The following is a 14,007-nucleotide window of genomic DNA, read 5'->3' on the forward strand; positions in this document are numbered from 1 at the left end:
ATGAACATGGACGCCCCAAAAGAACTGACCGTGACCGAGGTACCATTTTTATCATACGAACTCGTATAATCACTGCGCTGGCGATAATCTTTCGGCTATCACCTAACGCTTGGCTTCATTTCGACTGAAAATATCGCATGTGAAAGCGGTTCTAATGCGTGTAATCATGGTCGGCAACAAAATGGCCCTTTATCTAGGGTCCCACGTGTAGGGTTGCGGTTCATAACAGGAACAGGAGAGCGAAAAAAAAATGCAGCGCCGACATGGGACAAATTCTTGCCTTTATTAACGAATGGAACACGTGCATGCAATTATTATAGTTGTGGACAAGGCTTGTGATCTAATAATATGAACATCTAATGTTGTTGAGGCCTTTATTAGGTTATCTGTTCACAGTGGTTATCAGGCTGCATCGGAATCATATCGAGAGCAACAAGAGTCGACGGATCCACCACTTGCATAATGCCCAGTGATGTCGATGATGGTGATATGGAGCACCTCGTGACCTTTAGGCGCTCCGTACTATCATCATGTTATAGTAACGATAATGGTTGGGGTTTTACGACCCAAAACTATATAGGATTATGGATATTATACATGATGTTATAGGATTATGAAAAATGCCGTTGTGGATTTGATTGATTGATATGTGGGGTTTAACGTCCCAAAACCACCATATGATTATGAGAGACGCCGTAGTGGAGTGCTCCGGAAATTTTGACCACCTGGGGTTCTTTAACGTGCACCCAAATCTGAACACACGGGCCTACAACATTTCCGCCTCCATCGGAAATGCAGCCGCCGCAGCCGGGATTCGAACCCGCGACCTGCGGGTCAGCAGCCGAGTACCTTAGCCACTAGACCACCGCGGCGGGGCACAAAAAAAATGCCGTTGTGGAGGCCTGGAAATTTTGACCGCCTGTTGTACCAACTCTCCTGGGCTTCCTTACTTGTACGTCATCGCTGCGCCGCCATTAATGCAATGACTGCTGAATGGTGTAGCGTGAAATTCACGATGTCTACAGTGAGCATTGGCTGTGAAATGGGTAGAGGTTGCTGTCAAATGCTCGCACTCAAGGCGCTCGAGTCATGTTGAGCTTGACAGAACTAAAGCTGACGTCCACGTTGCGCTTCTAATTAACACACTTCGCATTTGTGGCCACAAACTACGGGACGCCGAGAACTGACAAGCGCGTGGATTGTCGCTTGCAGGAGGCAGCGGCCACGGCCCAGCAGGCGCAGGTGGGCCCGGCACCCAAAAGACTGGAACGGGGCAACCTCAAGTCGACGGAGAAGTTTGCGGTGCGTTGTGACGTGCTTGTGCTCATCAACGTCTTATGAGGAATGATGTATGTGCACGTCTTCTGGGAGGTGATTAGCAAAGTAACGAAGTGAAAAAAACTGGTCGCATGCTTCGTTGAACTGTCATCTAACGTCTCCTGTCTGGAGGCGCTGCGGGATATATAGATGTCATCTGGCAGTAATCTCAGAAACGCAGAGCCACTGGTATACGAGGCAGCACCGTATCGTCCTAGCGAAGTGTGGGAAACGCCTGCTTTTTTTTGTGTGCATAGCATCACATCATCAGCGACGCGTAAGAAGTAGGGTCTTTAGAATTACGTATCTATGCATTATGTAGCGAGGCTTTAACGACGCTATGCGCAGTCCACCAGCAGCACCAGGCGTTCCCAGCGCCTGCAGTCGACGGCAGGTCCATCGAGCGGACGCCTCAAGCGTCACGACGGCTTCTCCGTCGCCTCCAAGGAGAGCGTGAGCCACGAGCGAGGGCGCAAGACAAGCGTCCGCAGTCACAGTTCGCAGGTAAGTACAGATTGGTTTATTCAAAAAGCGCATGTGCAACAACATTAATTAGGTAAGTATAGAGATCCTAAAAACAAGAGTAGCATTTACTAAAGGAAACGAGTACTTACGATAAAAAACTCAATAGCAAAGTTTCAGGCATGCACTTCTAGAAAGGTAGAAAACAAAACACAGGGTTCCATTTAGCCTAATACAACTGCAAGGTGAAAAAAAAAGTGTTTTTCTTTTGACACGAAAATGTTTTATGCCGACGTCGACCAATACTTAGGCGGCGTATTTCCGTCACAGAAATGACGTCTAAAATGCAACCAATCGGATGAAAAAAAAAAAGTTACGTCAACAGTAATTGAACCCACGACTTCCTGGTCCACGACAAGAGATGCAGAGCATGCTATCCACTGCGTGATGGCCAGTACTCTAAAGGCTTTACGAACCGTTTATTACAAACATGCAAGTATTCTGTGGCGAGTTGAACCTGGTAGGAAAATGTTAGCGACGTGGAGGGGGTTAAGATGGGTAGAAAAGAGAAGGAACAAAGGCGAAGCTATGGCGGAAGCGGAGTAGGTGGTATGGAGAGGAAAACAGAGTGGGAGTGCGCGATTGGCTGCGCAGTTGAAAAAAAGTCTACCAATGGTAGCGCACGCTTTAGCACTGGCGGTACTGATGAGAGAGGAGAAAGGGTGCGTCGAGCTCAGGCGCAAGCGGAGGAGAGTCGCGCTGATTGCAACATCCTCTAGACTAGCTAAAGCCCTAAGGCATCTTCATATCCTTCTGTCCTAGGGCTACGTCACCACACTACGACGGAGCTGCTTTGTCGGCGCTCTCGGGAAACTGGAGAGAGCATGAATGAATGGATTCGCAACGCGTCTTAAGTACACTAAAGAGCGCGCTGCAATCGGCATTTCCGATAACGCATCCTTCAAGCCTGCCGTAATTCCAGACGTCACTGAGGAGGGAAGAGGACTTAGCTAGTCTAGAGCGTGTCGGCTGATGCCGCCAGCACCACCGTTAAATCAACATTCACGACGTCAGTTGAAGCTGCGCGTAATTTTGTCTCTTCTTACCTGGAAACCTTTTTCAGCTTCTTACTAAGACTGGTCCTCCTCGCAGTAACATTCATCCGTGATCTGCTATTGCATGCAATTTGAATATGACGCCCACTGCCTACTCACTGATGCCTACGTGGGTTTCACTGAACTTACGGTCAGCGCCTTTCCGCAACACAGCAGGACATGGAGCAACGTCCCGACATCCTCGAGGTGGTGATGAACAACCTGGTCGTCTTGTTTGTCCTGCTTTCACTAGTGCTGGGCTTCGCAATAGGGGCTGCTCTCAATCCGTTGAACCTTTCCGAGCTGCAGGTGAGCGTCCTCATCATCGGTCAGAGAGCACTCCACTGTTAGAGGCATTTGTATGAGCTAACTTAGAACGGGCCGAACAAGCACGGCCGTACTCGACTCCCTCCTTCGCCGAGAGTGAAACAAAATTTTCTTGGCGAATTGCTCTCTGGCTTGACGCATGAGGTCGTCGCAACCTCACGTTGGGTCCCTCAGATTGAGAGGCTATTGGAATGGTGAGCTAACAGCTCTACCATGGTGCTGCGGTGGCAGGCGAACGCATCCGCCGCTGCAAAGGCCGTAAGGGGGAGCGGAGGGGGTAGTCCAGTCTGGCCGTGGCACAAGAGAAAGAGAAACTGTACAGACTGAGCAGCTTAGTATTTCGAGTGAATCCTTATTGAGATACGCCACCCGGGAATATTGAAAATGAACGGTATTCCAAAAAATTTAGGCACATAATCTCATGTTTTTTTTTGTAGAGCCTTAATCTACTACAAGTGCACTGTGCCTATCATTCGCACTGTTCTCTTGTAATAAATAGCATTGGTCCTACCAGTTTCACTGCCTCCATGTATCGCTTCCCGACTTCAGACGTATACTGTATCTTTTCTTTCGCTTGACCATGACATAATAGTCACCATAGTGTTGTTGATGCCCTTGTATCTCATCCCTTCTTTTAATACCCTAAAAAGAATTTTTAGGGACGATAAGTGATGATAAATGGTTATTTCATCTAGCGTCGCCTTCGTACGACCGGTTTTCTCACACTGCGAAACGAGTGGAAAAGAACTGAGTTACCGGTACATCCAGATCACTAACGGCGTGCGTGCTATTATATAATTCTTGATTTGAAAGCAAGACGAAAAAAAAATCGGGGGGTTTTAAGCAAACGTTTGCGCACTAGAATAGAAATATTAATGAAAAAAAGCACAATAAAAATCAGAGGGGCCTCTTTCACTTGAAGGCAATAGTCTCAGTGGCGATGCACTAAAAACTGAAATATGACTTCAGAATCCAACAAGTGTCATTTCGTGCCTTTGCGCCTCCTCGGGAGCGTGGCCTCCGCGATTAGCTCCTGATCGCGGAGGCCACATCGGGTGTTGTATAATTCTTCGACCTGACACACAGTCAATTCGGCATTGGTTCAGCATCTACCTTATTAAATTCTGGGGCCTTACTTAAACTTCCGCAGAATCCCCAACTACATTAGGCTGTGGATTGTCTCCCGCCCCATGTCTCGTGCAGAAAACTCACACCGTATATCCTGCATTTCACAGAGACCACTTAGAGGTCAGAGCCATCTTCCGTTGCTTCTCAGTCAGTATGTTTATTCTAACACGCTTCTTTCCGAAAGCTTTCAGCATCCAACGAGGTTTCGTGCTACTTTAGGGATAGGAGGCATTCATAACTTTGTACACCTAATTTTATTTTGCACTGCCTACGTAATCAGTCCACATTTGGCCTATGTGACGATGTCATATTACGACGTCGTCATGGGACACCACTTTACTGTAACGTCCCGTTGTGTAACGTAATCTGCAACGTCCCCTCGTGATGATGGTTCTTGCAACACCCGTGTTTGTGCCGAAACCGCGGGACGTCGAAAGCCAATTTTGACGATTAATGAGGTTTATAAGGCGTTTGCCCTAATATCCAAAGTTTCACGCTCACAGCGTAGCCTGCTGCGGCTTCCGGGCGAGCTCTTCGTGCGGGTGCTGCAGTGTCTGGTCATTCCTCTGTACATCACGAGCGTAGTGAGCACGCTTGGCGGCCAGCCGACGGCCGAGGGGGCTCGTCTCGCACTGCGCACCGTCGCCTACGTGTCGCTTGTCACGCTGTGGTCCGCCACTAGCGGCATGTTCGCCGCGCTGCTCATGCGCCCTGGCGTCGGGGCGAAGAAGCTGCCTACACACAAGCGATTCAACGCCACCCTCAGGGCCGACTCGCTGCTCGACATATTCAGGTATGCTGAGAACTTTTTTAGGTGCGAAGCAGCAATTGCTTGGGGCCGTGTCCGTCCCTTGGCGACCGTCCGCTCCCCCCACTGCTCATGCGCCTGCTCTCCCCTGTCTTCTCGCGTGAGCGTGAAAAGGTGGCATAGCGCTGCCCGCGCTTCGTCTCTCCTCTCCCGTTTATCTCTCCTCCACAGCTGCGCACTCGTATATAATGCTCGCGCTCCATTGCGCTTTCCTAGCAGCGCTTGGTGTTCACTTCGCGGGCCGCGGCACACTCACGGTAATAGACACAAATGGGAAGGGGTTTCAATAATGAGTACACGACGTACAATTCCACACACAAATGAAACATACACAGAAACATACAAATGGAAACACAAGTGAACACCAGTGCCGCTACGTATGCCCATGTGCTTCCCTTTGAGGAAGACAGTGTTTTTTGCACGCTGTGCGCATCTTCAAAGTACAATAAAGATGGGGGGGGGGGAGTCTCAAATGATCCATAAGCAGTTTGGGTTACGCCGGTCTTTTGTCTCTTTTACCTTGTGATGCCACTACCATTCTTCAAGGAGAGATTGCTCACGCGGGAACTGAGTTTTCCTACAGTCTGTAAAAATGCAAGTTAAAACAAACAGCTGTTCCACGGGTTCACGCATTCTGTTTTACAGACTCATCGGGGCTATACGATGCAAATGTAATAACGCAATGCATGCGTCAAAATAGACGCCAGATTGTTGCAGGACGGTACAGATCACCACGTGTGATTCACTAGCCCTGTTAAGTGTAGAACAACTCTACGCTGCCCCTCACAGCTTTTCTGTTTTGCTTTCGTCGCGTTTCTGCAGGAACGTGATCCCAGAGAACGTCGTCGAAGCGTTTGTCTTCATGGTGAGTTAATCTTCACGCATCGACGTAATCATTCACGAGGATGGCTTGGCGGATTACATTATCATATCTGGGGTTTAACGTCATAAAACCGCGATACGACTATAAGGATCGCCGCTGTGGAAAGCTCCAGAATTTCGAGACCGTCCGGTGTTCTTAAACATGCACTCACATCGCACAGTACATTAGCATTTAGTATTTCGCCCCAATCGAAATACGATCGCCGCGGCCGACATCGACAACACGACTTCACTTCTCTTCACTTTATTACCTTAAAGACCCCTCAAGAGGGTGTTACATGGGTTGTACAGAGATGGGTGGGTTGGGTAACTTATGCCACAATTTATTAACGAGACAGGTACATGATACACTTTGAGCAAAATGTGATGGACAAAAGACAGAAATGATGTTGCGGGGAAGGCCATTCCATTCTGTAGCTGTGCGGCAGAAAAAAAGATGCAGAAAGGGTAGTGGTGCTAGAACGGGGTCGGGAGACTTGAAGTGGGCGACTTTTGGGTCAGCAGCTGAGCACCACTATTCCACCGTGGTGGACAGGTGGGCTACACAGTATTGCACCACAGGCACGTTACAGCGCACACAGACGGAGACAGAAGAACTAATCCAGACTTGCAAAGCGTTGATTGGCGTAAAAAAAAAAATACGGAGAAGGCTGGCTCCGGCGAGAAAACAGACATCGGTCATATTTTTTTTTTTCTATATTTCCCACAGACACAATCTGTGGAGGCAGATCACAGCGCCAGTGACCACGCACATTCCATCGACGACCTTCCGACTTCGACGGTGAATATAGGCGAGTTGCATTTACATATATCATGCCTGAGAACATTATGTTGGTTTGTCAGGCTTGGTACCGTTGCGAGAATAACGGAACTGTATGAAATCCCGTCGTAAAACAGTGAGAGCCCAAATATGTTGAGCACCACGAAACAGCGTGTGCGTGTATGCAACGGGCGCTGGTGCGTAAACGAGAGTGACGCGAAATTCGTCATCAAGCGATGATGTCACGACTTGCGAAAATTTATGACGTCATCACGTGACACAAGTTACCGTCCTAGTGACGTCGTACAAGACGTCACTAAGTAGACCCGTTTAGGCGTCTCTCAGTTTCAGTTTCAAGTTAGCGCTTTTCGTATGCACTCTTTCTCTTCCATTCTTGTCTTTTTTGCAGCTTTAAAGTTGTTTTGTAATGTCTTACAAACTATCCCGAGCTTCCGAGCTTCTAAGCCTTCATGAAAGCCAGCAGCGAGATCAGGCGCAAAGTCTTTGGCGTCCCATGTCTAAGAAGCTTCGCTCGTTGCTTCTATTCGTACGCAGAACACAAAACGACTGCTAGCCTTTTGTTTGTTTGTTTTAATGGTAAGCGTCATATGGTCGAGCTCAATGACGCACAGCTCAGTCGAGCTGTGCGGCGTAACCAGCCTTACTGCACATGTCCATCAGCAGCGATTGCCCATTAGCAGCGAATGGCATGTTTTAGTAGAAAACAGGGTCCATCACTGCGTGCTGTGCGCCTCCTGCAGGTTTCTCTCTTGCTAAAGGCCGCAATGAGTGCCAGCGTCAACGCCAGCGCCAGAGTTGGCACTCGCTCTTCCGCATCTACACATGGGCCCCTTTAGCGGGAGATGGTGTGCTTCGTTAATTGTATATCAACAAATGCTTTTTTCCCTTTCTCACTTTTGGCGCCCTTGCAGATCTGGGCGAGGAGTACCATCTCGAGAAGCTGGCTCACACGAACTTCCTGGGCCTGCTGGGATTCTCCGCGCTCCTCGGCTTCGCCCTGTCGCAGTTCGTGCCCGCAGTGGGCGCCGACTCTGCCGCACCGGGAGGCGGCGCCCACTACGTCCTGCGGCTGACGCGCGTGCTCAGCACCAAGTTCCTGCGCATGACCGAGAAGACGCTGTGGTTCTCGCCCGTCGCCGTGGGCGTCCTCGTCGCCGTCGACGTGTCGCGCGTCTCGGATCTGTCGACGGTCGTGTGGCACCTGGGCCTGTTCTCGTTCACGGTGCTGCTGGGACTCGGGGTCCACGCGTTCCTCTTCCTTCCTGCCCTCTACATGATTAAGGTGAACAAAGTATTGTTTGTGATTGTAGTAAAGAAGAGGGGGGCCTCGGCGGCATTTATCGGCACCTCAGGGGCATCGCCATAAGCTCGTGCTTGCTGCACTTGGCCGGACGCTGATGACTGCCTCGCCTTCTGCGTTCTGCTCTGCAAACAAACCCCGCTACAATCGTCAACATAATTGAATGCCTTACTTGCTTAACGAGCCGCCACGATGGTACAGTGGTTGAGGTGTTCGGCTGCTCACCTGAAAGACGTGGGTTCGATTGAAGGGCCACGAAGGTCGGGATGGAACTTGTGTGTTTTTGGTATCGACAGCTGAGCATCGCAACCGGTGTGCATTTGCGGAAACTTGTTAAGAAACTAAAAGGCACGTCCCACCTTCCCCCTCCCAAAATTATTTTCAGTTTAGCACGTGTTTTTTTTTTGCACGCAGCATACATAAATGCGAATTGTACCCTTTCTCTCTTCCTGTCGATAAAAAATTGTGCCTACAGAGTAATGTGTGATTTCAAGGCACGTTAAAGAATTACAGCTCGTTGAAATTATTCATAGCCGCCCACTACGGCATGCCTCACAATCATATCACTGTTACGGCACGTCGAACCCTTGAAATAATAATAATAATAATAATAATAATAATAATAATAATAATAATAATAATAATAATAATAATAATAATAATAATAATAATAATAATAATAATTATTATTATTATTATTATTATTATTATTATTATTATTATTATTATTATTTGTAGTAGTAGTAGTAGTAGTAATAATTATAGTAGATGCGTATCACTATAGCGTAGCCAGCAAGGGTGTTCGGGGGTTCAGATTTCCTTTCTCCAGCCATTTTTCCACTTCGCATGTGTGTAAATACAGGTACACTCACAAACGCACACTCTAACGTCGATAAAGTATGGTTGGAACCGTGAACCCCCTCTGAAAAAAAATTACGACTACTCTACTGATGCCTAATCTAAGTTGACCCACCGTAGCGGCTATAGGGAGCTTATATGGCTGCTCCTGAGCTCCTTAAGCGTTATTAGGGAGTTTTAGAATAGCGCACCGCGAGCCCTTGCGGTACGGTAGCTGCCACTGCGCATGCGTCGTAACGCGAGTCTGCGTTCGCGGACCGCATGCAAAAAATTCCGAAATTGCGTGCGGTAATGGCGGCCCGCATGTGGCCCGCAAGCGCTGGTTTCGGGGCTACGGTGTCGCTGCAATCGTGCGTTGCGGATCGCAGCAGGGCAAACGCTATTCTAAAACTCATAAGGCGCCCGCTAAGCCCGCAACGCCCGCAGCGCTTGCAAACGGTATTCTAAAACTCCCTATTGAGCTTGTTGTAGCACCGGTGCGTCGTCAGCATATCCAGGCTATTCGCGCTTGTTTAGGCAGTTATATCGCAGTATAAGGCCTTCCGCCCAAACTCATGTGGAAACGCTCACTTTCAAGCGTTCTTGCTAACGACAATTTCGAAAATAGCCGTGATTGCCAACTGTGGACCCCGTGCACGTTAGCACGAACCAACATGGTCTGACAGTAAGAATAAATATTATGATACCTAAAAACAAAGAAAAGGTGTGATAGGACCGATCGAGTCAAATTGTAGCGAGATTTCTTAGACGCGCACACATATCCTGGAAAGTGAAGTTTCCTAATAACGGGAAACACATCGTTAAGTATGTTTCACCAAAACGTCAATTTTCGCTTATGCAGTCCACATTTATAATCACTTACTATACCATCAGCATAATTCGAGACAACTTCATCTGCAAACTTGGAAGCGTGAGATCTTAGCCAGGTCCTTCCACTGTACCGTTATCATTTGGGGATTCCGCGCTGGCACGCTGGCAAAAGAATATATACAGTGCTATAAAGAAGTTCATACGTGAATAAAATAAATTTGTTGGCTGTATGAACCGCTAATGATTTCATATCATGTCATCCTGGTAAAACGATATTTGTTCACTGAAATGCTACGCAGCGTGGTGAGAGTTGAAATTAGGACTCTCTATGATTGCCTCTTCATTATTACTGTAATTATAACTTCTATTACTGCTTTAATAATTAGACTCTTACTGATTACCTGGACTCTTACCGACTAGGTGCTCGCGCATGTGCTGTGTGATGTGCCATCTTTGTCTCTTTCCTCTCTTTCTTTCAAACTTCCCCATCACGTTCGCACGTGTAGGGTAGCAAACTGGTTATGCTGGACTCGTTGACCTCCCTACCACTCCTTCTCTTTCCAATCACTCAATCCTCCTCCTCCTCCTCCTCCTCCTCCTCCTCATCATCATCATCATCATCATCATCATTCCAATGGTCAAGTCCAAACACTGGCCACAGGTGCGTCGTGATGCGGGTCTCTTCTTCCTGAGCCTTCTGCACCCGCTGGCCATCGCCTTCGGCTCCCGCTCGAGCATGGTGGGCAGCCCGGCAGCTATGGCCATCCTGGAGAAGAAGGTCGGCCTGCATCCGGACTCAGTGCGTCTCATCGTGCCGCTGAGCGCGGTCATCAACCACGACGGCACCGCCCTGTACACCATGGTATCCGTGCTGTTCGCGGCGCAGCTACAGGGAGAGAGCCTCACGGTCAGCTCGCTGGTCGTGCTGCTCGCATCTTGCTGCATCGCCACCATCGGCGAGTACGGGCTCATGCCTAGCTTCCGCGGTGAGTGCCCGATGCCGCGTACCAGTGTAAGCTCATCGGAGACGCCCCCTCTTTAATGAGAATAGGTCTTAACACAAGTGTCAAACAATGTGTTCATGAAAGTGGTTACAGCTATATTCGACTTTAGTACGATTCGTACAACATGAATTGCTGTTGGACAAGTCGTTGTCGTGGATGCACCCACGTTGACGCTTAGTGTAACATATCGAACGACAAACATCGGCGACCGTCAGATTATACCCCTTATGTTAGCTGAAGTAATTGACCTAACAGCTAGAGATAGCGGATGCTGAATTTCGCAGCCGCAGCGGTTACCGTGCAGGCCAAGTCAAATGGATTGTTCATAAATCACTCATGGTCCGTGGCAGCGAAAGACACACTGCGATTCTGCGGCCGCCTTGCCAGGAGCGGCATCAGGGGCTGGCGGTTGTTGCCGCGACTGTACACTTTCCTGTGGTAAAACAATGCGCTTACGTGTTGCTCAGACAACTCTCAGGGGAGATTCTGAGCGGATCCCTCTTATTCTTTTTTTCCTCTCCATTGTGGTCGTTTCTGCAGGTCCCGCGCGCGCTGCCCTGCTGCTGACATTGGTGGGTCTATCACCCGACAACATGGGCTACATGGCCGTCGTGCACTGGCTCCTGCAGCGCGCCGCGAGCACGGTGGATTTGCTGAGCGACTGTGTGGCCGCCGCCGTCCTGCAGCGGTATATGCTGCAAACTCGCCAGGAGTCCACCCGATCGCACAGCCTCAGGCGCGGGTTCGGCTCCATCGTGAGCCTACAGCCAGACAGGGACGTCCCGGTGTTGGCCCTTCCCGCGCAGGAACCAACGCGTATAAGTGAACGCGAGCCCCCGAAGCCTCTTGATGGAAAGAGTTGAGTACGCTTAAATACAAGACGCGTAGAGGAGTGGTTTCGCCGTTGTAAGTAGGCTTTTTTGTAGCGTTAGCTACACTGGCCTCGCTGAGCCAATTTTGTGTGGCACTGGTCTGCGCATGCGCAATGATACTCCGCCGCCGCCGCGCGCGGCTCGCCGCCGGTGTGCGCGCAATTCGATGCGCTGCGCAGACGATCAGTGGTGTCACGCACCGGAGCCGGCACCTCCCTCGCACTCGGCCGCGGCCGCGCGCGACTCGCCGCCGCCGGTGTGCGCTTTCCAGAGGAGTGCCGTCATAGCCTTGGTAGACATATGGACGCCGACGCGCGCTCCTTCCCTGTACAGTCGCCATCTGACACTGCGCTGGAGCCGCTTGATAGCGCCTCTGACTGGCGTTTGCCACTGTGGTATAGCCATGGAGAAGGAGAGTGCAAATGCTGCTCAACGGTGCAGTAGACCGGAGAAGCTTAACTCATCGGATCCCGAAGTAGTTGCCCGGCAAAATAAATATACGTGTATCATTGCAGCAGCAGTAAGCATGATAATCAAGCTAATTCTAGACACTCTGGAAAGCTAAGAATGATGAGCTGAACCTTTGATAACGCTACGTATATCCTGGCATAGCTGAGCTAAGCCACTGCCATTTTTTGGTGTTTCTCAGTGACAGAGAGAATGAACTGTTTGTAATTGAATAATTAAATATCATTCATGTTTACCATTGTGTTGTTTCCCTTCCTCATGAAATCGCATTTGGCCGATTCATAGTTAATCTACCTTGCGTTATTGTCAGAGTTGTCAAATTCATTTGATACGAAGTGACCCGTACTATTCATTCAGATTGTCAAATTCATTTGATATGAAGTGACCCGTACTATGTGTACACCGCAGTCACGAATGCCAACGGGAACGGAAGCCCTTTGTGAGGTTTTGTAGTCTTCTCCCGCTCCAATTTTCATAGTAGAAGAAAAATAAACATCAACCGTAAACGTTCGACTTTATGAAGACCAACACGTGAACGTGACCAACTTATGTGATCTACTAAGGATGAAGTCCTTGGCACGAAAATCCAGCTGTCTTAACTGACCTTCTTCTTAGGTAACAATGGCGTAACCAGGTGGGTGGGCCGGAGAGGCAAGTCATTTTTTTTTCATTTTTAAAATTTGCATGTTTACATATACATACACGCCAAGATACAAACACATGCAATAACATACAAAAGGGTGACTGACGTGTCACACGAATACATTCGGAGTGGGAGATTGATACACACACCTCCCGCGCAAATTCAGGCTGCGAGGTTAATATAGAAGTATTTATTGTATTGCGAAGAATGAAGCATATACACGGATTGATGATTTTCAAACAACACGTGACATAAGTTATCAGACCACACATTGTGAATTTGGCACATAGCATCTTCCAAGGCGCAGCGGTGCGCCTGCGGTATGAGAGGCTGTTTAGGAAATTATTTCGCGAAAATTCGCATGAAACTTTGATAAACTTTTCCATGAGAAATGTTAATACGCCGATATATGCAAATCATTCTCAGTGAAATATGAATTATAGTGATGCGCACCAACTGGAAACAACATTATACAATATTGAGCGCAAGTGCAAACATGCGATGGTAGCTTTTGAAATAACCCGACAGTATAGTCGGGGAAACTAATGTCACTGTTTCATACAGGTGCTTAAGTCAATTTTTTTACAATAACTAGTGATTTCGTAACGAGCAAAACGTAGTCTCTGGAGTGTTCAACAGGCATACAACAAGTCATTGTGCTAACGTCTTACACCGCACGCAAGCTGCAAGCACATCACGATACGAATCACATCATTTCTTGAGCATTAACTGCACCTTACGAAAGATGCACGCAGTGAATGTACAAAAAAAAAAACTATCGAAGTCGGCCATGGCCTCCACGACCAGCTAAGACAGCGAGCAAGGGCACGTTGCCAGAGCCAATCAGGAAGGCCACATATCAGCTATCGTCAGAACTTTCCCAGTCCGTTCGCATGTGAATGCGTTAACAAAACCGGGACATATTTCAACAAAATTTCAACAGGTATGTACAAAACACTTCAACTAGGCGGCCTCTGTAGACGTTGAAGTAGCGATACTGAATCTCCAAGCCTGAAGTTGAAAACAAGCTCCTTCTACGCAATCGCCATCAAGATGCCACAATAGTCGATCTTTGTCGTACGTTAAGCGGGGCATCACTGCTTCCATGCGTGTAAGAGTAGTTTACGCACAGTTGTCCACCGATTGTCAGTCGCACGTTCGTAGTCTGGCAAAAACTATTAGCTTTCAAATGCATTGTAGCCTATGTTAAGTGGCCCACCTGAACGTTTGAAAACTGTGACGGTAGCGTTTCT

General features: G+C 48.5%; 1 protein-coding gene across 1 annotated transcript; it reads left to right on the top strand.

Moving 5' to 3' along the window:
- Positions 1 to 11,634, top strand: LOC119181872 (excitatory amino acid transporter). The gene is made up of 10 exons (XM_075876007.1): positions 1 to 39; positions 1,213 to 1,302; positions 1,666 to 1,821; positions 3,048 to 3,182; positions 4,832 to 5,121; positions 5,959 to 6,001; positions 6,728 to 6,809; positions 7,711 to 8,081; positions 10,429 to 10,753; positions 11,312 to 11,634. Exons 1-10 carry the CDS (start codon positions 1 to 3, stop codon positions 11,632 to 11,634), a joined length of 1,854 nt encoding a protein of 617 aa, XP_075732122.1.
- The last annotated feature ends 2,373 nt before the right edge of the window (positions 11,635 to 14,007 follow it).

The sequence above is a fragment of the Rhipicephalus microplus genome, chromosome 10 (assembly GCF_043290135.1).
Source record: "Rhipicephalus microplus isolate Deutch F79 chromosome 10, USDA_Rmic, whole genome shotgun sequence".
Taxonomy (NCBI): domain Eukaryota; kingdom Metazoa; phylum Arthropoda; class Arachnida; order Ixodida; family Ixodidae; genus Rhipicephalus; species Rhipicephalus microplus.